This window comes from Balaenoptera ricei, chromosome 3, assembly GCF_028023285.1.
Source record: "Balaenoptera ricei isolate mBalRic1 chromosome 3, mBalRic1.hap2, whole genome shotgun sequence".
NCBI lineage: Eukaryota > Metazoa > Chordata > Mammalia > Artiodactyla > Balaenopteridae > Balaenoptera > Balaenoptera ricei.
Genome location: NC_082641.1, coordinates 77,463,840 through 77,491,353, shown reverse-complemented (window position 1 = coordinate 77,491,353; position 27,514 = coordinate 77,463,840). Strand labels below are relative to the sequence as shown.

General features: G+C 37.8%; 1 protein-coding gene across 1 annotated transcript in view; it reads right to left on the bottom strand.

The window, feature by feature from the left end:
* Window positions 1-27,514, bottom strand: part of FAM81B (family with sequence similarity 81 member B) — a 56,890-nt gene that overhangs the window by 12,243 nt on the left and 17,133 nt on the right. The window contains 3 exon segments of the mRNA XM_059919391.1: window positions 5,290-5,419; window positions 15,001-15,119; window positions 21,067-21,310. Coding sequence (XP_059775374.1) covers window positions 5,290-5,419; window positions 15,001-15,119; window positions 21,067-21,310 — 493 coding nt within the window.

Sequence of the window (27,514 nt, the reverse complement as noted above, 5' to 3'; positions counted from 1 at the left end):
ACTTTCTGTCTCCCCAGTTACAATGTAAGCCACTCTATCCTGTATCACCACTGTATCCTCAGTGCGCGTTAGATGACCAATGGTAGATGCTCACCAAATGCTATTGAATAAATGCTTAAATGCACAATTGGGCTCTGCAGAGAAAACACCTGAGTGGCCTAGGATCAGGCCTCAGGAATTTCCAGGTAGGATTCTGACACGAGCACAAGTAAATCCCAAGTGAAATGACTTAACGGCATTTTAAACATAGGAAAAAAACAAGCTCATGTTTGGAAGTTAGGGTAAAAGCGCCTTCCACATTGCTGGAAGCATTGAAGAAGTTCTTTAGGTAAAAGGACTGGATTGGGAAATAGATGCAGAATTGCAGCCCATAATCATGTCAAAACTAATAGCTGTCAAGGGGAATGAAACTACATGATTGCTTTTGGCCAAACTCAACTGCTGAAAGAGATGGTCATGTGGAGGTGAGTGGGTACTTAAAATCCAAGTTCTCTTAGAAAAGAATGAGGTGAATAATGGAAGGATTTGAATAGGTAAATGTTGGGTGGGCAACCAATAGCACATGATTGGTTATTTATATGAGATACATGTAAAACAGGCTACTTATAGAAAGTACACTCAAAAGCAGAATTGTGAACAATGAAGCATGGGCAAATTAAGCATGGCCAAAGCAAAGGAAAAGAAAGCAGGCAGAGCAACATCATTAGATAAAATGTTATTAAAGGCAAAATACGTAAAAGGGAACAAAGATGATCATTTTATAGGTAAAAATCATTCTTTTTAAAATACACAGTGAAAAATAGCTTTGAAACTTTACCTTATATACTGAGCAGTTGTAGAATTACAAGGATAAACTAACAGAGACAATATATTAGAGATTTTAAATGACTTCTCTTGACTTACTGGTCAAATAAGTGAAATATAAATAAGTATATAAAAAGATAGGACAAATATAGTTTATTTATAGATTTACATGCCAAACAATCAAACTTGCAAACAGAAAACACTCATTCTTTCCCAGTGCCCACTGAGCATTTACAACTAAGTACACATGTGACTACAAAGAAACTCTCAAATTATTCCAAAAAGTAGGAAAAGCAACTAACTATACTGCATTTAAACTAGAAATTAATAGGAAAAGTATAAAGAAACAAGAATCTAACCATTTGAGTAAAAAAAACTTTTAAAATTATATTGTTTAACTCCCCAGTGTTTCACATGAAAATGTGCCTCTCAGGTCACCTACAATAAAGAGCATACTATGGCCAAAGGCCTTGACTGCTGTGCTCAAAACCCATCACCATCCCTTTCCCACCAAATCATCAGGCCCTGACACTTTCAGAAGTAAAACTACCAAATCCTTAATGAATAGATAATTATAATGCTATTTAAACTGTTACAGAGCATAGAAAAAGGAGAGAAATTTCCAAATTATCTTAAATCAGTGCAACATTGATTCCAAAATCTGAAAAAGATTGCCCAAAAAATGCCCCTGGAGACTAATCTCATTTGTAAATATTGATGCAAAATTCTTAAATAATATATCAGCAAATAGTGTCCAGCAGCCCAATAGAAAAACACATCATAATCAAGTGCAACTGATTCTTTTTTTAAAGTAAGGATGGATTGATAATAGGAAATTTATTAATACAAATAATTATGCTAGTATAGGAGAAAACTGACATTATTTGCACAAATGCTAAAAAGTTATTTAACATAATTCATAATTACTTTTTAAAATTGAGATATGATTGACATTTAACATTGTGTTAGCTTTAGTTGTAGAGCATGATTTGATATATGTATATACTATAAAATGAACACCGCAATAACTCAACCTCCATCACCTTACAATTTTTTTCTTGTGATGAGAACTTTGAAGATCCACTCTCTCAGCAACTTTCAAATGCACAATACAGTATTGTTAACTATAGTCATTATGCTGTACATTATATCTACAGGACTAATTTATTTTTATAATCTTTCTTGATTTTCAAAACCTTAGTAAAATAGGAACAATTGCGTATTAAACAGACTTATTGAGAAAACTTACTTCCTCCATCATAGGAGAGACACTGGGAACGTTTCTGTTAAAGTCAGGAACAAGACCAGGATGCCCACTATCGCTGCATTACTATTTAATATTGCACCAGAGTTATTATTCAAAACAATTAGAAAAAAGAGAAATTATGTGTATAAAATGGAAAAAGATGAGGTCAAATTATTATTGTTTAAAAAATAATATGATTGTTTGCCTGGAAAAACCAAAACCAACTGAAAAATTATTATAATCAAGAGAATTCACTGAAGTATAAAATTAATACAGCCTTTATAACACACAACTAACAACTAGTTAGAAGATATAATGAAACCCCCATTACAGTAAACTAAAAAAAAAGATGACGAAATCTCAAAATACATTTAAGGTGTTGCCTAACCTACATGAGGAGAATTTGAAACAACTCCTGAAGGATATAAAGTGAACCTGAAGAAACATGAAGTATGCTGTGTTCTTGGATAAAACACTCAGCATTATGACTATATCAGTTCTAAAATTAATTAAAAATTAAGGCAGAGTTATTTGTCGATTTATTTGCTGGAACTAGACAGGCTGATTTTAAAATCATATGCAAAAACAAATAAACAATTATCACCAGGAAAAGGGAAAAAGGAAGCAGTGGAAGGGACTAGCCCTACCGGATAGTAAAAATACTACAAGGTCTCAATAATTAAAATAATAATTAAGACACATCCTATTCTAGGGAAAACTCCAAATGGATCAAGAATTTAAATATAAACAATAAGGCCATGAAAGTGCTTGAAGAAAATATGAGCAATTCTTTCAAGCCTTTGTGTGGGGAAGCTCTGTCTAAATGTGACTTAAAATTCCAGAAGCCACATACACAAAAAAAGACTGATAAATTTGGCTACAAATAGAGAACATATGCATATCAAAAGTCAAAAGACAACACACTGGAAAAAGGTATTTGCAGCTCATATCATCTCCCTAACATATAAAGAGCTCCTAGAAATTGAAAAGAAAAATAACCCAATAGAGAAATGGATAAAAGGTATGAACAGACAGCTCACTGGAAAAGAAATACAATTAGTTCTTGAATATATGAAAAGATGTAATAAGAAAGGCTAATTAAAATACAGAGATGCTATCTTTTTCCTTTAAAAAAAGGCAAAATTCAAAAGTCAAACACTCATTGGTGAGGCAATGGTGATATAGGACATTTTATACATTGTTGGTGGGTAAGCAATATGGTAAAAGCCCTGCAGAGAGCAAGATCTTTCAAAATAACAAACACAGGTACCTTTGGCCCAGCTATCCCACTTCTGGGTATTTATTCTACAAACATACCTACAGACACACTAAATAACATAAGTGCAAGATTATACATTGCAGCAATGTTTGAAAGAGCAAATTAGTGAAAAGAATCCAAATGTTTGTCTATGAGAGACTGGTTAAATGAGCCATTATACACAGAGGAAGAGTACACAGTTGTGAAAAAGAATGAGGAAACTATGTATTGATAGGGTGGATCTGTAGGGTATGTTTGTTTAGTTAAAAAAAAAACAGGTGCATAGTAATACACATATGTTTTGTGTAAAAAGGAAAAAAATATATATTTGTATTTGCTTCTATCTTTTTAAAGGCATACTGAAAGTATTCACAACAGACTGATAAAAATTGTTACCTGTGAGGGGCATGAATGGTTGTGATAACTGGTGACAGAAGTGGGAGTGAAAATTCTTGGGCTGTATTTTCTCGTATAGTTTTGATTTTGATCATATGTATGTATTATCTTAAAAAAACTAAGGAGAGAGAAACTAGAGTCTAATATCACCTTTGAAGTTAGACGCAAAATTAAATACTGAATTATTACAAAGACTGTATAGCTTTCATTATAGAAATTCCAGAATGTTTCAGCATTGGGAAATGCTTTGACATAGCACATTAGAAGGCCAAAGAAATAAATAAGCTAACAAACAGAAACCCAAATCAAAACACAACCATGCTGAGTTAGGCATTTGTTAACGTCCAAAAGGCGTTTTATGAAATTAAATGTTCAGTTCTAATAAAAGCTAAGTAAAGTAGGATTGATGGATACTTCCTTAATTGATGGATACTTACTCAGTACTTCCTTAATAAGTCTGATAAAAATATATCAAACCAATAGCCAACAGCAAACAACAAAGACATTGCCAGTGTAATCAGGAACAAGATAAGCTGCCTTCTTTGACCTCTTTTATGCAACAGTGCTCCGGAAGTTCTGGTCAAGGCCTTAAGAAAAAAGTCATGACGTTTTACCAGAAAACTAGAGATAAAACTGTTATGATTTGTTGTTGATATGATTATCTTGAAAAACTGAGAGAATCAACCCAAAAACTATTAGGACTAATGAGATGGGTTTGTAGGAAGATGGACAAGCCTGGTGGGACTGGAGTAAACTGTGTGCCCCTGGGCACCTTCCACTCTTGATAAATTGGCTCCATGAACAAATAAACAGCAAGATTTCATCTCCCCCAATTCCCAAAGGATTTCCACTTTGTTCAGCCCAAATGACTTCAGAGGAGATGTGTTTGTCTCACATAAAGTACGTGACAAAGTGGGGCATGGAAGAGTTGGCATTGGCTCCTTTCGATAAACCATTGCCTGGGAAGGTGAAAAAGGGGGAGAGACATTTCAGGCAAAAAGAGCACAGAGAACATCGATGCAGTGCAGTATCGTGGAGTGAGGGGGACCTACCTACAGGTCGCCCAATGTCACCGGGTCTAAAGGGTGAGCCAGGAAGCATGCGGGTGAGCTGTAGAGAAAAGCAGGGGCCAGTGTAGAGATGGCCTTTAAAATCCAGGCCGAAGGACTTGTGTATTATTTTGTAAGAGACACAACCCATTGCAGGGATGTAACGTGATCAACTGACATTAATGCTGAACCTTTAATACTATTATAATAGCTTCCATGGGAAATTCCTTTGCTTATTCTCTCTAGTTACACAGCCTTTGAGAAGGACCCAGAGAGTAAGGAAATAATGGCAACAGTAGAATCAAGTAGCATATGCTTACAAGGGGCGGCTGTTTTGGAACATCGGAGGCACTCATTAAATATTTGTTGATTACCCTGGCAGTACTCATGGTGTATATACATGAGCTGTTGTATTTAAACCTTTTGGAGGAAAAGAGTTCTTTTGAACAATTAACCGCTTGACTGAGCATTTTGATAAGCTATAATGATCTTACTTCCGGCAGTAACACGTAAGAGTTCCAAATATTTTCAGTTACCTTCATATCCAAGTTTTTAGAAACAGTTTCTAGGGCGGACATGAGGTCTTGAATTGTTTTTTCAAGTTGCCGGTGCTCGTGCCTGATGAAGTGAATGTCTCCAGAAAGCTTCATGATGCTGGAATCACATCTAGTGGCAAGATGAAAATTGGTTGTGAGGTTGATAGGCTTATACCATTTTTAATACTATAGTAGAATCCGTGCATTCATTTGATGGCAAAAGTTCTAAAGTTCTTTGAATAGTGAGTTGGCAGATGTAGGAGCATATACAGAAATCTCCCTCATCTTCCTCTTTTTTTCCTGAGGGAGAGTAACCAGGTTGGATAATGATACATTGGCCCAAATCAAAGCACTGAGTTGGAGTAGATGAAGACTTTGGGGGAAATTGGGTAAAATTTTAGATTTTTGGCCGGATATGTTAATTCAGTCATAGGAGTTCCAACAGATTTTGATGTTTTGGGCATACTCCCTGCTGCCTATGGTTAGGCAAAATTGAAACTTTTTCCTCTTCTACATTGTGTTCTGAATCCTCTTTCCTCCCTTTAGCCTCTTTCCTTGGCTCCCAGACTGTCAATTCTCCTTTGGCTAAAAGAAATGTCCCAACGCACCAAAGTCTTCCATCCCATCTTCAAAGGACAACGTCCTTTCTCTTAGCCCCAGTGAAAACTCCCGCTCCTTGAGTGGTGTCAATCAAGTGTCGTCTTAGGTTAGGACAAAAATAATCCACACTAACATGTGTATTGAGCTTTGGCCCATTAGGTGGCATTTGGTATTTCCAGGAAGGAACCCTAGTGAAATGGGGTTGGAGTTCAGATTAACAATCTTCCCAGCATGTCAGGGAACCCGACCCACTATCCCAACTCACGGCCTCCCTTGGGAGAGAGCAGGTTACATACTGTATTACCAGTTTCAATACACTAATATTTGCATGAAGGATAGGGCGGAGAGTGCTGTAGTCTTGTGTCTTTTGTATATGAGTCACCAGAGATCACTTTGAAGTTTGTCATTCTATAAATTAACTGTTTTGACTGTCATCGAGGAATATTTATTAGGAACTATATTTTCATATTGTCATGCTAAGTGCTATAAATATTGTTTTATGACTGTCAACATTTTTTAGGCTCTAGAAGTGAACTTCTTAAGATTTTTGGTGCCAAAGTTGAGCCAAAGGTGAGCTAAGGATGGTAATTTTCCTGAGAAACCTCTTGAAAGGGATACCAGATAACTGGTGAGGGGTGGGGAGACTGCAGGGAGGAAAAATTAGGAATTATTCTGATAAAAAATGGGAGCACCAAAGTCATGGGCAAAAGCCATTTTACACGTTTGTATATATAAACTGTTACTGTCAGAACAACCTCTACTGTTGGTCAGAATATTCTCACGTGAGTTCACATTAAGACACCCAAAGGCTACACGGGAGTAGTTGCTGTTGCCCCCCTCCCTGCCGCCTCTCACCCAGCACCACCTGCTCCCACCCTCAGGGATCGCTGGTCTGGGCGTTGTAGGCTAGTGGTTGAGGATTTAGTCAGATAGATGTGTCTTTGAGTCTGGCTTCTACTACTTCCTAGGTTTGTGATCTGGGACAATTTTCTTAACATCTGTAAGTTTCAGTTTTCCTTATCTGAGAAAAGGGGGGTAACGATGCTGAGGTCACTGCATGTAGCTGCACAATTTGTCCCCTGCACAACTCCAGGGCGTGCCAGACATATGGTGAGGGGGACAATGTGAACAATGTCCCCTGGAGTGCTGTGTGCTCAGCCTTCCAAACCATAAGCGGCTGTCTTGAAGAGTGGACCTGCCTAGGGTTATTGAAGGATGAAGGAGGTAATGAATGCAAAATGTTTAGCCAGTGCCTGGCACAGAGGAAGCACCCACACAGGATCAGCAGCTACTGTTTATTTCCTCAAATAAATAAACAGTTGAGAGTTGCCACCTTTTCATTTTCACCCCACCTCACCAGCTGAACCCCACACGCTGAAGTCAAGGATTAGTGGTTTTTCAAAGCTGCACTCCATATTTCAAAAGGAAGTTTCTCTTTCTCTCCTTTGAAGTGATTTTATTGTTTTAAAATAACGCATGCTCCTTATAAAAAAATTACACATAATACAAAAAGAAAAGAACAAAGAAGAGAGCTAACATCATCCCAAATTCCACTTTTCAGAAATAGTCATTGCTAATATTTGGTTATTATTTCATTCACCATTATACTAAATACACATATTATGTAGATATGATGTGTGGTTATATGTATATATATTACATATGGAGAGAGGAAGAAAGAAATATAATAAATTAATTTTAGAATATTAGGATTATAGGTACCAGTTTTAGTTAAAAACCTTACATTGAATTTTAATTTAACCTAAGAAAAAGAAACTGTAGTGAAAAATGAAGAAATTGCTGAACTTTGAATATATATATATATATCTCCTCACTACAAGAGATATTTCTAAAAAATGAAGTTATAAAAAGCTATCATAGGTTGGAATCATTATACTTTTTACAACTACAATTTCAACTTTAGACATTATCTATTTGGCCATATGCCAAAAAGTGAGCAACTAAATGTTTATATCCTTGCTCTTTCAACAGTTTTTGTTAATATTTTTCTATTTTAAAAATATCAGTTTTTTGGACATTTACAGTGCATTCTGCAACTAAATTTCCCACTCTTATTGAATCTTCATTCTATATTTAGATTCTATGTTCAATGACAGTCTTTTAAAACTATGATTTCTTATCTGAAATCCTTATTTTGATTTTTTTTTTTTGGCTGCGTTGGTTCTTTGTTGCTGCCTGCGGGCTTTCTCTAGTTGCAGAGAGTGGGGGCTACTCTTCCTTGAGGTGCTCAGGCTTCTCATTGCAGTGGCTTCTCTTGTTGTGGAGCATGGGCTCTAGGTGCATGGGCTTCAGTAGTTGTGGCACGTGAGCTCAGTAGTTGTGGCACACAGGCTCAGTAGTTGTAGCGCAGGGGCTTAGTTGCTCCACAGCATGTGGGATCTTCCCAGACCAGGGCTCGAACCCGTGTCCCGTGCATTGGCAGGCAGATTCTCAACCACTGCGCCACCAGGGAAGTCCCCCCTTATTTTGATTTATTCCTTGGTTGGCCAGATTTTGTCATCCAGATTTCAAAAGGAGCCAGGAAGCATTGGAATCTTTACATTCTTGAATGCTTGAGAATGTCTGTCTGTTCTCTTATACTTGAAAGGTAATTTGGTTAAGAAGACATTATTGGGTCACTTTTTCTTTTGTTCAGAACATGATAGACATTGCTCCATTCTTATCTGGCATGGTTTGAGGTGGAGAAGTCTGAGATGACTGTTTTTTCATTCTTTTATGTAATCTGTTTTGTCTACCTGGATGTCTAATGATTCTTTTTTGTTTTTCTTTTTTCTTCTATTGATTCTTTATCCTTGATATTCAGTAACTTCAACCAGGATATCTTGGTTTAATTGTTCTTATGTAAATTTTTCTGGGGTTGCAGTTTTCCTTTTGATCTACAGATTCAAATCCCTTGTTTCAAGAAAGCTTTCTCTCTTATATCCATAAATTTTTTTTCTTCTGAAGTATTTGTTCTTTTTCTTCTTTAGGAGCTCCTCTTATGTCTCTGTTGAATGAGGTCTATGTTGTCTTCCCTATACGTCATTTCTCTAACCATTTTTATATGGAAAGGCATTTTCTTTTTGTTTTGTACAGTTTGCTCATGCTTTTTTTAAAAAAATAACTTATTTTCACTTGTATGTAATCTCTTTTGGAGACTTCTAAAGTAGATTGAATCCCTGTAATATTTTAATGTTTTCTTTCACCTACCCCGGAGCAATTCCAGTTTATCTATCTCCTTTTGTTATTTGATAATCTCTTTTGGGGTGGGAAACCCTTTTATCTCTTATTTTTATCAAAGTAAAACATGTTTATAGTTTAAAAGTCAATAATAACAAGAAGGCTAATAACACACTGCAGTGGTTCTTGGCTCTGCCTCTCCCTACTTCTCTCAGTTCCTCTCCCAGGAGGCAAGAGCCCACCTTCACCCACACTCTCAGAGGTGCCTGGCCCAGCCCTCCTAAGCCTGTGAGAGTTCTGTGGTGTAAAACCAGGTCATTCTCAGCTTATTCCACAGCTTTAAAACTGGTCTCATTACATCTGCTCAGTCAGTTTCCACATGTCTATCTGTCTTCTAGGTTCCAGCGTTTCTAGGCTGATATCCCCTGTCTTTGTGGGTTTATGTTTTAAAGAGAAAACTCTTTTTACTGTAGACTTAGTGGGGCTTTTGGAAGGAGCAAAATGACATGCAACAGTTAATCAGCAATCTTCTTTTATCTCTTTCGTTTGCTCTTAATTTCTTTGAAACCAGGAGAACTTTGATTTGAACTCTTCCTCTGTTTTTCTGGGTAATTCCTGTCATGAGATATATTCATCAGTCTTACACTTTTATCTACCTACCTACCTATCTATCGATCTATCGATCAATCAACGGTGGTGGTGGTTTTCACGCACAGGCCAGATTCTTCCTAAGTCCCACTTTCACATCTTCCTGTGATTCTGGCCACCGGCCTATGAGTGAGCGTATATATATATTTTTAAAATAATTTTTATTGGAGTAGGGTTGATTTACACTGTTGTGTTAGTTTCAGGTGTACAGCAAAGTGAGTCAGTTATACATATACATATCTCCACTCTTTTATAGATTCTTTTTCCATAAAGGTCATTACAGAGTATTGATTAGAGTTCCCTGTGCTATACTGTAGGTCCTTATTAGTTATCTATTTTATATACAGTAGTGTGTATATGTCAGTCCCAATCTCCCAGTTTATCCCTCCCTGCCCCCCTTACCACCAGGTAACCATGAGTTTGTTTTCTACATCTGTAACTCTATTTCTGTTTTGTAGATAAGTTCATTTGTAACCTTTTTTTAGATTCCACATATAAGCAATATCATATGATATTTGTTTTTCTCTGTCTGACTTACTTCACTCAACATGACAATCCCTAGGTCCATCCATGTTGCTGCAGATGACCTTGTTTCATTCCTTTTTTATGGCCGAATAATATTCCATTGTATATGAGTTAGTGTGTGTTTGGTGGAGAGTAGATCACTTCCTCTACTCAGCCTTATCATTATCAAATCTGTTGTTTCTTTAGGCCCAGGGAAGAGGGCACATCTCCCCATTTTCTCCTCAAAAACCAGATTGTTGTATCTCACAGCAAATCATCATGATAGATTCTTTCATGTGATGTTATCACCTCCTCTCCTTCCTCAGCCTGTTGCACCCCAGTGGTTTCTCTCAGGCATGAAGTGGCAAGAAGGAAGGCCCCAGATGATAAATAACACGATTGCATCTTCAGCTCTACCCCCTCTGCTCTTCTGTGCTGCTGACCTGAATCTCTCAAGGGACGTTTCCTATCTCTCCTGTGACTCACCCCATCCCCTAGGTAATATTGCTATATTCAAAGTATTTGGTCTATGCCTTTCTGAATTATGCCTCTTGATTTGGAGGAAATCATTATGTTTAAGGTCTAAGGAGAACACTATCAATCCAAACATCTCAGTATTTGCTAAGTGTGCTCTGTTTGTGGTTAGTGGTTATGGCAACTTCTATGTTCTAGTAAAGATGAAGTTTTTTGTTTTCTTCCTTTTATTTTTACTGGCATTAAGATGTCTCATGTGAGAGGAGTGGAGTAAAAATATCTTTAACGAGAAGTCCCCACTCTTTTCAAAAGTTGACAGTATCCAAATAATATCATTACTGTTTCTTTAAAGGACATGACTTATGCTTTTAATCCCACATCAACACAACTTTTTTTTTCATCTGCAGATCTGCCTTGGGGTCCCAAATAGTCAAGTGTGGATAGAGGGTTGGCCTCCTCTGGCTGCTTCTACAGACTGTAAGCCGTCTGTATGGCTGCCTTTTACATACCTGCATTTTTCTTTTTTGCACATGAGACTAATCTATCAAATACAGTACAGAGTGTCAAAAGCAGGCCAGACAACTTCGAGAACCTCATCTCATTGGAAGTATTTGCTTTTAAACTGACACTATATTGGAGTGGAAAATAAGATATAAAATTCAAAGCACATTGTTGTTATCAAATATTGAGTTTGATTTGTGAAGCAGTAAAAGGTTTGCTAGGAATTATGTTAAAATAATCAACTTAGTTTCACTTATGCCAAAATGCTAACTGGAATTAAGGTCAATATATGTGGGAGAAAAGTAATTAATCTGCCTCAGCTGGTCCATGGGTTGCTTGCCTGCAAAAATATGGAAAAGAAAAAGTGGAAGTGTGAATTTAAATCTCATAGCTTTTAGCCGGAATCTGTCTCAAATCACTAGAGTTAAGAAAGTTTCATAAAAGGGAGACATTTCAAGGAAAAATAAGACCTTGTCCTAAAATCACTGCTTCATATTAAAGGGGAAGGTAAGTAAGCAGTCAGAGAGCAAGTTGGAGGAATAGGGGGCTCTTGATTTTTCCCTCCTCCCTCAGGTGCACCAAATAAGCAGCAAAATGTGGATCAAGTCCCTCTGAGAAAAATTCAGAAACTGGTTTAGAGACTTCTACACATCAGGCAACTAATACCCATATCAAACTGGGTGGAAAAAGTTGAGACACACACATGCCATAAGCCCCATCCCTGGTGCAACACCTTACTGTTGGGAGGGAACCTCCAAATCCCAGATTCTCCATGGGGAGCAAAGGCTGTGGACCATACATCTAGCTGCCACCCAAGAGACTGGTTCCCAAATCACCTAGCTCTGAGACCCGATGGGGCTCATCTGTGAGTCCCTTGGGACCACAGAAAACAAAGAGGGGGTTTTAAATGGTCACATGATTTTAAAAGATGGGCAAAAACCTGAACAGATATTTGTCCAAAGATGACGTACAAATGGCCAACAGGTACATGAAAAAGAGCTCTATATTACTAATCATCAGGGAAATGCAAATCAAAACCATATCACCTCATACCTGTTAAGACGAAAATTATCAAAAAAATAAAAGATAACAAGTATTGGTGCAGATGTGGAGAAAAGGGAATCCTTCTACACTGTTAACAGGAATGTAAATTGGTATAGCCATTATACAAAACAGTATGGAGGTTCTTTTAAAAATTAAAAATAGAACTGTCATATCATCCAGAAATCCCCCCTCTGGATACATATCCAAAGGAAATGAGATGAATACCTGGAAGAAAAATGTACTTTCATGTTCATTGCAGCAATATTCATAATAACCAGGATATGGACACAACCTAAGTGTCTTTGGATGAATAGATAAAGAAATTGTGATACACACACACACACGCACTCTGAAATTTTCAGCCTCAGGAAAGGAGACATTGCCCTTTGCAACGACATGGATGAACCTGGAGGACATTATGCTCAGTGAAAATAGCCAGACACAGCAGGAAAAAACTGCATCATCTCATTTATATGTGGAATCTAAAAAAGTCAAATACATAGAAGCAGAGAGGAGAACGGTGGTTATTAGGGGTGAGGAGGTGGGGGAAATGGGGAGACGTCAGTCAAGGGCACAAAGTGGCCGTTCTGTAGGCTGCATAAGTCTAGAGACCTAATGCACCGTGTGATGACTACAGTGAATAATGCTGTATTGGAGAATGGAAATATGCTAAGAGAGTAGATTTCAGGTGCTCTCATCACCCACACAAAAATTAACTCTGTGAGGAGAAGATATGCTAATTAGCTTGACTATAGTAATCATTTTAGTATGTATATGTATATCAAATCATCGTGTACACCTTAAATATATACAACATTTTTTAAAAAGGAAACAAAAAAACTGGAGCAGAACAAAAATAGTTGCACATCTTTTCCTTGATATTATTCCATTCATCTCTTGGCTTCATTTAAATCTGTTTGTTACTTTGTCTTGTACGTAAGAGAGGATTTACAAGAATGAAATAGTAGGGTCTTAAGTGGCTTGCAGAAAAAAAAATAAATGGTTGAAGTGTCATCAGCACCAAATTGAACCAAATTCCAAATTTCATTCAAGAGAGTTTTGGTGTTTATCTTCTTTGTAAAAATCATGGCACATCTAAGTAGGGTGATGGGTTTGCTGGGGTTTGTTTTATTATCTTGCTTCATAACTTACCCAAATATTATAAAAATTCTTTTCCATGTATCAAATATTATAGAATAAAGTATACAATTTTATATATTTTAAAATATGTATACATATAATATATAATTATATATGTATATATATATGTATGTATGTTTATGTTTGTGTATGCACACATACACACAGACATATGTACTAATCCTGTAGATTCTGTTTTCTGAATGTCTGTTACCTGCTCTGGACTTGCATGGCCAGTGCTTTAGTTTAGGGCCCTGACATTTCTCACCTTGATTGCTGCAATAGCTTCCTTTCATCTTCATGCCTTCTTTCTGTACCCCACCAATTTGGCTACTACTAGAAGGTCACTAAATGTCATCCCCTTAGTTAAAATCTTCCCATGGCTATTTATAACTTTCTACATAAAGTTTAAACTTTTTACCTTGGCCAAAGATCCTCATCACCCAACCCTGGACCATTTCTCTAGCTTCATCTCCCAATCTCCCATCTCTCCCTAAGTGCAAATCCAAAATAACATAACTAAAATACTCTTCTCACAGGTAGCCCCTGAACATGTCACAGTAATTTACCCCTCAGTTCTTTTGCACATATCTTGCCTCCTATGTGAAGTGCCTTGCCTTTCCTTCCCTGTCTAGTTAACTGCTACAAACCTTTCAAAATTCATGCCAAGTGTCACCTCCTCCAGGAAACCATCTTTATGCCCCCATCTGATTTGGATATTCCCATAGCACCCCAGGCTTTCATTATAGTGCTCACCTCATTGCTTTATGTTTTCCCAGGTAGACTGTGAATTTACAGGAAAGGGACCATGTTGATGAATCTCTGAATACTAGCACACTGCCTGGCATATAGAAGTGTTTAATACATTTTTTTGTCATTGTTGTTGAATTGAATGGATGGATACCCTAGAAGAGGTTTGTCTTAGGTGTTAATAACCTAATTATTATCGGTCAATAATAATAATTATTGGTCATTAACACTTCAGAGCAGATTAATGAGATGAAGATGGGGGTATTTCAGGAGAGAGGAGAGAGGTGCTGGCAGAAGATGTAAAGATGGAAAGGTGTCCACGCTCAGCCACTCACAAGTCATCTTTCATGTGTCAACCAGAGCGGTCCTGCCATTGTCAATGCCTACAAATTTTTGCTGAACTGTACACCATGAATTCTTCCAACTTACAAGTCTCATACAAAAGATATTATTCAAAATTTTATTCACTTGACCATTAAATCCCTTTTGCTAGGCTTCTATATGTAATTATTGTATATTTTAAATGTTTTAATCATTAGATTTGATACATCTGGGGATTTTGTGTGTGGTTTCAAGGGTATGTCTTTGTATAGATGTTGGCATTTGGGCAGCTGAGGGCTGTAAAGACAAGACTTGTCATTTGCATATGAAACCAAACTGGGCATCCTGTATGAGAGGTCCTTTATAGAACCCTTGGATCTCACAGGGAGCATGAGGTTTTCAAATTTCATGATACACTCTCTCAGTTACTGTCTCATCATTTAGCTTAAAGGCAGTATCTTGTTTTCTGCAATATGGAACTTGTTTAGGGATGAGAACTCAGTGGCCAGCAACTGACCGCGAAGCATTAGTTAACACGCTTCTTCTCACCTGGCTACTCTTCCTCGAAGATCTCCAACTCCTTGAAGGTGTTTGGTGTTTAGGTCCTGTACTGCAAAATTAGTTCCTGTGGCTGCCACGTCTCGAGCTTTTATTTGTTCTTCCAACATCTGCAATATTTGAGTTAAAATTTCCATTAATTTCCCATCAGACATGATAAGAAAATATCATTTAGAGTAGAGGTTACAAAATCGGGTGCATTTCCTAGTTAGGCTGATAGTGTAAGTGAGTGAGAGGGTTCTGTATCAGAGAAAAGCCATCTTTGCTTTATTCGAGGGAGACAGTGATGGCGTGAGTCCTGCCGATTGTTGCCAAGTGGGCATGATGGTTCAACGATGTTTCAACAGAAGCTGGAAATCCAGGTTTTATGTTAAATTTCTCTATTTTAAAATATTGACATCTTATTCAAATTCTTTTATAAACACCATATGGGCCAAACAAAACATATTTACTGTGTTATTATGGCCATGGCCATCATCGACGTAAAAGCTTTTCACAAAAACCTCTTTCAGAATTGGTGGTAAAGTTTAGAAAAAGGAACCTTTCATATGGTATCAAGCAAGGCCCTTTACAGATTGAATCAGAACCACAATGAAGTTAGTACAATTAACACAAGCAAATCTGAATCAAACTGTTTCACATACATGGAGTGAAAAACGTTTATTGTTTTAGATTTTTTAGAGAACATGAGAAATTTATGGCTTGAGAGTGTTCAGAGTTTGCCGAGTATCCTTTGTCATGCCTTCATTATGTCTTGGTGTTCTGAAATGAAGCTGACTGTCCTATACCACCAGGTTGGTGGTCCCCCAAACAGTGGGTTTTAATTTTTGGCATTCATACATAAAAACTAAAATATTTTGCTTGTCCATAGAAAAAATTTATATCTTGCTTGACATTCAAACAAATTCCAAAGTAAAGACACAAAATAATTTATGTTTACTCAGAAAAGCATTTAGAGGATAGGAAAACACAAACAACTTTGTGATTTGGGGAAACATTAAAGGTTAATTGCTATATTTTACCAAGGCCTGAACCATGTTAAATTTGTGATTATGAATTTTTGGAGGAAAAGAAGGAATTTTATAGGAAATGAATTATAGAAATTTCCAAGACTATATACAGCATCTTGCCCATTTGTAAACTGGCAGATTGAGACAATCCAAGAGCAAATATAGCTTTAACTGGAGACATAAAAGTGTCAAGAACACAGCTAGAGGTTTTTTTTGCTTTTTGTTTTGGCTTGTTTGTTTGCTTTTGCATGCCTCTAGGTGTTTTAGTTCATTCGGGCCACTGTGACAAAATACCACAGACTGAGCGGCTTATAAACAACAGAGATTTATTTCTCACTATTCTGGAGGCTGGAAGTGCAAGATCGGGGTGCCCACGTGGTTGGGTTCCGGGGAGAGCCCTCTTCTGGGGTGCAGACTGCTCACGTCTTGCTGCATCTTCACATAGTGGAAGGAGCCAGGGACCTCTGTGAGACCTCTTTTATGAAGGCACTAATCCCATTCATGAGGACTCCACTCTCATGACCCAAGTACCTCCCAGAGCCCTCCTGATACTATCACATTGGGCAGTAGGATTTCACATATGAATTTTGATGGGGACACAATCGTTCAGACCATAACAGTAGGTGTGGTTTGCTTGCCCTATTAAATAGTAAAGCATTTTGTAAAAACAAGGATAAGTAAATGAGGGTAGCTAAATAGCTGTGTGTAGCTAAATAGCTGTGTATAGCTAAATCGATCACTGTAATTTAATGAAGATCTTGGTAAATGTAAGAAAGAAATATGCTATATATGAGACTCAAAATCACTGGGGAAGGAATTTCACAAATGCTGTTGAGATTTTTGGTTACTTAATCAGAAAACAATCAGTTTAGATCCTTACCTTACACCATACATGAATATAGATTTTAGAAAAAAATAGATTTAGAATATTAAAAAAGTTAAGCCATAAAACTAACAGATAATAGAGGAGATTATTTCATCTTTGAAATTTCTAAAGGAAATTTCTATTCTTGAAAGTAATGAGGGAAGTCACAAACCAAAATACTGGAACATTTAATTTTATCTAAAACTTGTAAAAAAGAATATAAATATAATTAAGATATAAACAACCAACTGGAAAAACATTTATAACAAATGTTACTGCCAAGGGTCTCAATGGGGTGTTGCAATCAGTATACACCTGTTCTTGGGAGCCGATTGTGCATATATATCTCTTCCCATCTTTGTGTTTAGTAACATCAGTTGGTTTTCTAAATCAATCATAGTGAGAGTATTTACACCATGGAAATAGGCAAACACTATAAACCAGGTATTTTATCCCTCAGAAAAAAACTGATTGCTGATTGTTAAACATTTACCAAAGCATCACTGCTTATTATTCTTTTTTAAAAATAAATTTATTTATTTATTTGTTTATTTATTTTTGGCTGTATTGGGTCTTTGTTGCTGCCCGCGGGCTTCCTGTAGTTGTGGCGAGCGGGGGCTACTCTTCGTTGCGGTGCGTGGGCTTCTCATTGCGGTGGCTTCTCTTGTTGCAGAGCAAGGGCTCTAGAGCGCAGGCTCAGTAGTTGTGGTGCACGGGCCCAGTTGCTCTGCGGCATGTGGGATCTTCCCAGACCAGGGCTTGATCCCATGTCCCCTGCATTGGCAGGCGGATTCTTAACTGTGCCACCAGGGAAGTCCCACTGCTTATTTTTCTTAATAAAAAAACTCATAGGACTTCCCTGGTGGCGCAGTGGTTGAGAATCTGCCTGCCAATGCAGGGGACACGGGTTCGAGCCCTGGTCTAGGAAGATCCCACATGCCGGGGAGCAACTAGGCCCGTGAGCCACAACTGCTGAGCCTGCGCGTCTGGAGCCTGTGCTCCGCAACGAGAGGCCACGACGGTGAGAGGCCCGCGCACCGCGATGAAGAGTGGCCCCCGCTCGCCGCAACTAGAGAAAGCCCTCGCACAGAAAAGAAGACCCAACACAGCCAAAAATAAATAAATAAATAAATTAAAAAAAAAAACAAAACTCATAAATAAAAACCAAAAAGCACTAAAATCCAAAAAAACAAATTGGCAAAAGACATTAACAGATTATTGACAGAGAAAATGTAAGTTGTTATAGTCACTTTTAAAAAGTGAAAAAAAGGGAAAGATCTCATTTCTATCCCATCAAATTAGCAATAATTAAAACAATAAATCTCAATGCTGGGATAGGCTCAGTGAAAAAAACACTCTCATGTAAGGCTAATGGAAGTGTAAATAGACCAATTTGGCAATATGTGTAAAGAGATTTTATAGTGTTCTTACCCTGGTAATTCCATTTCCAAGAACGTATACAATATGTATACATATACAATAGGAATAATCCAAATGTGGACACAAAGATATATTTATGTACAAAGATATTTCAATATTAGGAAAATAATTAAGCAAACCATGATGTACTCACCATGCAAAGAGCTTTTAATGACATACAAAAGAATTTATGATATAACTTTGTATTAAAAATTGTGCTTACAAATGTAGTCTCAGCTTCCTAAAGGGAATGCCTGGAAAGTCCAGAGGGAGATGCATCTAGGTATTTGTAGAGATGGCCGTTTGGTGGTGAAATTGTGAGAAATTTTTCCTAGGTTTTAAAATTGTTTCCCAAACTTCCAAATAATTACAGTGAACAAGTATTGCTTTTATAAGTTGGAGGAAAAAAATGCAATAAAGCAATTTTGTACATGAAATGCTCTTTTCCTGAATTAAAAATAAATTAATTTTCAAACTTTAATTAGCTGCCAGCTTAAAAAAGAAATATTTTTATTCAAAAAGGAACAAGCAACTTAACACAACATTGTAAAGCAACTATACTCCAATAAAAATTAATTAAAAGAAATAATAATAAAAAATAAAAAGGAACAAGAAACTTAACTGCTACAATTATTGTTGAATAAACAAAAAAAAATTTTTTTCATTTCTTTAAAAACCCAAGTCAAGCTTCTGCTCATACTTGGATCTAACTTGCTGGCCAATTTGCAAATGAGCTGATCTGATTAAAGAGTTTAGGTTTTTAAAAAATACTTGGATAGCATCCATTTATCTCTAAATGCTTATTACTTTATAGTCTTAGTTATTTACTAATGGTAGTTTAATACTTCTTCATAATGTTTTAACTTCATATCTATAGTCTTTAAATACTTCCTAATTCAGTTTTCTGCACAATCAGACCAGTCCTTGTCATTTTCCCTATATATGCCAAACCCTTAACAGGATTGCAAATATTTTGAGATTTTTATGGTATTTGGAAAATGTTTTGGCTTTGTCTTTTTTCAGAGCTAATCTAAGGTAATTATTATAGGAAAAGAAGCTCTTAGCAAGATTTCAGATATCTGGAAACTATTTTCCCCTTAAAGCTAATAGTATTTTATTGGGGTATAATTAATATGTATTAAAATATATAAATCAAAATATATCTCTGGATGGATTTTGACAAATATAATCAACTATGTAACAAACACTGAAATCAAAATATAGAACATTCTAGAAGCATTTTGATATTTCTGAGAATGCTGTTCTCTTTTCAATTACCAAGAAGTTTTGACTCCTAAATTAGGATCTTATTTTAGTCCTGGTGCTGTACTTGATTTTCTCATCATCTCAGAGGTACTGAGCCATGTGTCTCTTGTTACTTTCATGACAGTTCATTATGCCTGGAAACACCTTTGACCACTTTGAGAAGTAACATTGACTCTTTCGGTCCTGCTCTCAATTCAATATGTGCTAAATACCAATAAAGTGACTTTTAAAAGCTCACCAAGATTTTTTAACTTTCCACAGTCCCTCAAATGCAGTATGGCATTATGGGGTCTACAGATAGAAAATAAATTAACAAATATCCTTAGCCTTAAATATATAGTCATGAGTAAGTCATTGCTGGGTCAATCTCATGGTTTTTGTTTGTTTTTTGTCTAATCCACTATTCTATCTGATAGGAGAAAAGGACATTATTGTGTGAGGGCATTGTTGTCAATTCTCACAATTCCACACGTTTTGGGCCAGATTTTTAAACTGTATTCTCTGGAACTTTTGCCTGAAAGTTGCTACCCCAGATTCATAATGCTCATGAGCACTTTAAAAACTCTGAAAGACCTGTAATAAGAATCTACTTGTCTTGGTTTAACCCAAGCATTTCATTTTTTCATCAGAAACTCTATTTTTTCCTTTAGCACCTTAAACATCATTCATTCATTCATTTATTTGTTCAAGAAATATTTACAGGTTGCTGACTGCCTCCCATACACTGTCATCAGTTTGATGTGGGATTTAGCAGTGAACAAAATGAAGTCCCTGTCCTCACAGAGATTATATTTTAGAAGGGAAACACAATAAACAAAGACCATGGTCGTTTGCGATAAGTGCTATAGATAAAAATAATGTAGGGTTTAAGGGAGGTTGTGACTATTGGGGTGAGGAGGGGGTATTTTATGGCATGTCAAGGAACTGCCCTCTGATATGATGATTTTTGAGCAGGGACCTGAGGGAAATGAAGAATACTTTATAGAAGTATCTAGGGGAAGATAATCCACCAAAAATACACAGCAAGTGCAAAGGCCCTGAAGCCTGAGCATGTTTGGGGTGTTCTAGGAAGAGCTGGGAGCCCAGTGTGGCCAGAGTGAAGGAGAAAGGGGTAGGAGATGGTGTCAGAGTGTGATGGGCCTATGAACTAGCATTCCCACTGCCTAATGAAGACCTCTGTTTGAAATGATTATATTAATAGAATCTTGGAGATTAAGATGAAAATAAGTACCTTAGCACAATGTCTGACATTTAATGTTAGACAGTTGTCTCTTCTGTCACAGAAACATTCAACAAACATTTTCTGAAGGTAGAATTTCCTTCTACTTTTTGGCATAAATGAGAAGTTGAAATATTGACTATTTCCCTTGGAAGCAACTAAACTGAAATCATTTAAACTTAAGTAATAGTGACTCATTTCTCTAGCTGAAAAATGACACTGGTGCTTGATAATCTGTGTCAAGCAATGATGCCAACATATGAGAAATAAAGAACTACCTCAATGTTCTGGCTGAGTTTTTTGACGATGCTGGTGATGGTCTGGATGTGGTTTTCCAGAAGCTTCCTGGCAAGTGACTCCTCCTTTTGAAAGCCATGCGTCCCCTGAAGACAGGCAGAGATATCCTCCTTGATGCGGAAAGCTTGTTCAAGGAGGAAAGCTATGGTGCGACCCTGGTTGTTCAGTCTGTCTTCTAGCTGACTTCTCTGGATGTTTGGAATGGCAGGAAGAAAAGAATGACCCCTGGTCCGGAAAAGGAAACAACACCGCGGGTGTTACAAGGATGAGCTGGACAAGCCAGAACCAGAACTTGCATCCGCACTCCTACTCCTGTATTTTCTCCCCTGTGAGAAGTCTGTTAGGACTTTAAACCCTGCGTAGTTAGAATCTCGATTTATGTCTCATCTGAGAACTGGATCTGACTTATGCCCTGATCTTGTTTCATGTATTTTTCCTGTTTCCCAAGCAGGAACTGTTCTACATTTTACCCGCTATTCTAACAAGCCAAGTTGGAGCCACATAAATTTCATGCCTGATGGTTCTGTACTGAGGAGTGAGCTGCTTTCTAATTGCTGGAAGAAATAATAGCTCAAAGGCAAAGATTAACAAAAGAGTCAGAAGGTCAACAAAAAGTAAAAAAAAATAAATTAGAAAAGGAAAATACAAAGACTAGGGCTATTTAGTATTAGGGCAAAGAAACATGTAAAATCCCGATAGCTCCTATTGGCATTAGCAAATTACTCCTTCCCTTTACAGATGAACTTCTTGGAGAACAAGTTACTTTTGTTGTGTCTTTTTCTTTATTTAATTTACTTTGCTTATTTTTGTGACCTAGTCTCGAAGTCATACCCCATAACTTTCGCTTTAGTCCTTTCCCTAGAAGCGAGTCACTGAGTTGTGCCTATATTCAAAGCGAGGGGAGTTAGGCTCCACTTCTTGAAAAATGGAGTGTCAGAGAATTCGTGGTCATTTAAAAACCACCACACTGTCACCGTCATCTAACTGGCTTCTCAGGAATATCAAAATGCTTCTAGAATGTTCTATATTTTGATTTGGGTGGTTGTTAATAATTGATTATATTTGTCAAAATCCATCCAGATACATACTTTGTATATTTTAGGACATATTAATTATACCCCAATAAAATACTCTTAGTATTAAGAGGAAAAATGTTTCTGGATCTCTAGAAATCTTGCTAAGAGCTTCTTTTCCTATAATAATTGATTATCCTAGATTGGCTCTGAAAAAAGACAAAGCCAAAACATTTTCCAAATGCTATAAAATCTCACCACATCCACATGTCCCAGGGGTGGGAAAGCAACTGCTCTTCTAGTGTTGCTTCTTACCGAGGAGCAAAAGGTGAAGACCTGACAGGAGAAGTTATTCTGTAGGATGGGGAGTGGCTGACTACGGTTTTACTGTGTCTGGGGCTTATCCACACCCCACCTCCTGAGCTCATTGGAGCTGACAAAACTTCATTGGCGACCAGGCTCTGACTGAAATCTTCAGGGAAAGATGAAATCACAGGCCAAAATATCAGGACATTTGAGGAGCACAGTCTTTTTAAAAACCAATTTGCCAACAGACAATCTATTGGATTATAGATTCCTACAAAAGAGAATTACTGAAATATATGCAATGAGAAATTTTTTAAAAAACGAATAAAGGTATTAAAAGGGAAGATATGGGAAGATATTAGCAAAATGAAAACAACTAGAAAACATAAACAAGTAGAAATATTAGGCGTGAAAAATATAATAGTTGAAATAAAGAAACATAAAAGATGGGAGAGCTATGACACAAGAAAGAGCTGAAGAATGAATTAGTGATTTAGGAGAGAAGATTGAGAAAATTTACCAGACAGAAGAAGGAGCAGTCACACAACTTGGAGATGCCAAGAGTCAGAATTCAAAACTCACGTCTGTCTGACTCCAAAATCAAATGTTAACCTTTACTCCCATATATTCCTGTCATTCTATGAGATAGTAAGCAGAAGCAGAAGACACACTTTGATTAATGCTACTGATGTGGCCTAATAGAGTGGCAGCAGAAATGACAAACAGAAGTGTCCTCAGGCTTCAAAGCTCCTCTTTCCATAGTTCCTTCTTCTTTTCTCGGTCCTGGCCACCATTATCCCCTCCACTTTCGCCTCCTAACAAAGAGTGCATCTTCCACACAACAGCTAGGGTGATCTTTCTAAAAGTGTGAGGATAGAACTTGCCTACTGAAAACCCTCTGACGGCTCATCCATTCTCTGCAAATAAAATCCTGGCTCTCCTTTCCAGCCTCGTCTCCTCCCACTCTTCCCTCCATTCACTCTCATTCAACTACACAGACCATCTTTCTGCTCCTCAAAGATGCCAAGCAGTTCCTAGCTCAGAGCCTTGGTACTTGCTGTTCCTTCTGCCTGGGGTGCTCTTCCCCACAGTCTCTTCATGGCTGCCTGCTTCCCATTCTTTAAGTATCAGCTTCAATATCCCCTCCTCGGGCAAACCTTCCACTCAGTCACTTTCTATCATAATACCCCATTTCATCTTCTCCGTAACATTTGTCATTACCTAAAATCATCATGTTTACTTGTTTGTGTTTATTTTCTGCCCTTCATCACTAGAATGAAAGTTCCCTGCAGGCAGGCACTTTATCTAACTTGTTCTCCACAGTTTCCCCAACACTGAGAAGAGCGCCTGACACATAGTAGGTGGTCAATAAATATTTGTTGACTGACTGATTGCTCTAGCTGGACTGTTTCCTTAAGTCTCAGTTGTTAGCAAATTGGAGGAAAAAATGGTTCCACAAAGCTCCAAGTTGTTAGAGCCTCAAAGTTTTCAGTTTCCTTTCTCGAGCAGTACAAAATAGCTTCAGCCTGGGTGAGATTCATCTTTCCTATCACCTGCACATGTGAGGAACAGAGATGGCTTAGCTAAGTGTTTCGGTAGTAAGATTCCATCCACCACTCGTTTGGCTCAAAAATGTTCTTCTGGAAAACTACCAAATGGAGCCTTATATATATAAAATCCATTCTTCTCAAACCCCAGCATGCTGACAGTGCTACCCTGGATGGGGTGTATGAGTCACAGGCAGAAGGCAAGAGGATGTCAGGCCCTGCTGATGGTGACACATAGCCTAGCAGTGGATCGCAGATTTACTCATTGTTTTACTTGAGCTGGTGCTTCTTTCTGGTCTCCAGACAATCTGCAGCCTGGATTTGCTGGTGAAAGAGTATTTGATCTCCATTTGTTCTGTACAGACCCTTGTGAATCATGCTGCATTCCTCTCAAAGTTTAGAATTTGTTCTCTCTTAGGTGTTCTCATTGTGGCAGACACGGTTGGTTAACTTCTTAATAGCCATCCCTGCTTCTGCCTGACTTGGTACGTCCTCCTGTCCCCCATGTCCTTCAGGGTGGGGTGGGGCGCAAGCTAACCATGGTGGTCCCATTCTTCTGGGCTGAGATGCAGTTGGTTTAGGTAGGAGCACGTGAAGCAATACTGGCCAATGAGATGCAAGGGGAAACCTACTGTGGGGCTTCTGGGTAAGGTTGCTTTGCCTTTAAGAAGACACACCCAAGAAGAAACCTCTCTCTTTTTTGCTGGTTGTAGTCATGTCTGTGTGTGATGCCTGGAACTGCTGAAGCTACCTGTGATCATGAGGGGAAAGAGGATGGCTGGGAAGAAGGATAGAAAACACCTGGGTGCTTGATGATGTTGTTAAGCCTCCAAATTAACCAAATTCTAGATTTTTAATGTGAAATAATGAACGTCCTTACATTTAAGCCATTTTGGTTGGAGTTTTTATGGGTAGCTGAAAGCACTGTATCTGTATCTAGTAACTTACCAATAAATATGTCAGTTGAAATAGAAATGTATCAGTAAATATTTACTAAATGTCTACTCTAGTCCATGTACAATATATAAAGGTCCTGTCCCTCCAGGAACTTAATCTGATTCAGTGTTTCTTGTGAAGAAACTTGCATTAGTATCATGGGGGTGGAGAAGGGAGGGAAGTTGCTAAAATGCAGATTCCGTGGCACCACTATAGACTTACTAAATCATAATTTTGGGGGTGAGGGGAAGAACAAGAATATGTATTTTAAATAAGCACTTAGATGAATCTAATATATTCTTAAGACTGAACATCACTGATTTATTTAAGACTGGTCATATGAGTCATGACCAGTCTTGAAGGCCTAAAGGTAAAGAACATATAATGAAGTGCTGAAGTGTGAAATGTGGACTATGAGATTTCAAATCATGCAGATACTCGGAGGCAGCTTGGCAAGTTGGAAGGCAAGGTAGACCGAGGGTAGAATACAGGCTCCACCACTTACCGACCAAATATTTCTGTTCATTCATTTTAGACAGAGGTAACGGGGCCACTTTGCCATATGGCTGTTAAGTTCTGAGATCACATGTAGAAGCAGGTGGTAGGGAGCAGTGAGACCAGTGATTACAACTGCACTGCCGTCCAGGCTCACAAGGGGCCTATGTGCACTCAGTCTTTGGGTGTGTTGTTGGCTGGTATCAGGATTGTATCCAGAAAGAGCATTGTATTCAGAAAGGTCTGAGGAAACAGACCTAAGCCAGTAGAGGGGCCAGTGGAACAGGGCTGCCATCTCTGCTCAGATGCCAGCCTGTGGTCCTGCCTTCAGAGCTGGCCTCAGTGTTGTTGCTCTTTGCACATGGGAGGAAGCCTTGCAGGGTAGCACCTGGTGCTGTGTGAATGTATTTGCCTGCAACCATGGGACATGAAGTGGCACATAAATGATGGACTGTAGTTACTTATTTTCTTTTAGTTCTTAACATTTATTTTTAAAAGTTATTTTATATTTAAGTGGAGAATGTTCCTTTTTGAAATGTCTTTTCATGTCTGAGATTTACTATTGGAGTATTATTATTGTTGTTTATTAATGATGCTTAATGAAGCACCAAATCATGCTCTGTTTAGTTCTATTTGCATGATTCCTACAGGATGAAGATAGAGCTTATATATATGTTTCCTATTTTTTGCTGTAAGGAAAGAGAATATTATTTTCCAATTCACTTTTCTAAATCAATGACTGGAGTAACATTCAACACACGAACATTCTCAGTCTTCTAAGAGAGATTCCTAGTAATACTGTTGTTCAAAACATCAGATCATCCACAAGTTTAAAAACTGAGGCTTTTCATTAGTAGCAAGATGTGGCTACCCTGAATTTAAAAAATTCACTGCTTTATTAGTATATCATAGCAGTGGGACTTATATATCTAAATTTAATTGTGAAAGAAAGATATAACGAATATTCCAGACTCGTGCAGGTGGAGTTACTAACCACAGGAGGAAGTATTCCTAGGGGGCCTTTTCAGAGGGATATTTGGACTTTATATAAATCATTGATTATGTAGCTGACAACTGAATCTGAACAGATTTTCCACAAACTCTGAGTTCTATTTCTCTGCAACTCAATGTGACTTACACCAGCTGTGCTGTTGCTGGCAGATGCATTGGTACATAGTAACTCTCACTTCTCTGCCCGTTCTGTTCTTGCGACTAGAGCACTAAATTTACTTAGGAGATTTTAATAACCATTTCGGCAACCTGGAATATTCAAGAGACAAAGATTTGAAAATTTAAACTCCTTTCTAGAACACAAAAGGGCATAACTGACGAGAATTTTCATTTCCGTGAGATTTATTCTATGACTAGTTACATTCTCAGTGCATAGAGTTTTGCAAAAAAAAAAAAAAAAAAAAAAGAACAAAGTGGCATTTCAGAGAATATTTTGCTGCCTCACAAAAATAATCCGTGAGTGTGTGCGTAGAGTAATGGAACTGAAAATGTCTTTTCTATGGTTTCTCCATTGCTTGTGCCTAACCATCACCCTGGCAGATGGTTTTGGTGGCTCTAGAAGCCTCCATTGCTGAGTTTTACACAGGGCTGAATGCTGTAGGTGGGTGAGGGAGGCATCTCCTGTTTTAAATAACACATAACAGGAAGAAGCAGCCCAGTGGGGCTGGGTCAGCATGGGGTCTGCGTGGAGGAGCTAGGAAAGGAAAGGACTCCAAATAGTTACCTGGCTGAGAAGAGACTGGAGAAAGAGACTGGCTGTGGATCTTTTCCAGAGGCAAGTTATGTAATATATGAGGCAAACTCCCCGTGTTCAGTAACATTTTCAATAAAATTACAGAATTAGTAATGTACCTGTTGTGATTGGCTTTCTGGTAGAGGCATTCAGGTTGGCAGGTGTTCCTGAGTCCCTGTGTGAATGGGGGCTCAGTGGACATCCGGGTGACACAGGGGCAACATGTAAATGGCAGCAGCAAGTTGTTTTGAGGGTGTTTGGAGTTCTTACAGCGTTTTCTAGGGCTCTTGAGATGCTTACCCATGTTACCTTGCTAATGTTGGGCTCTGAGAGTTATTTATGTGAGTCTCCAGGGGAAAGAACACTCTACTTGGAGTTGGAAGACTGG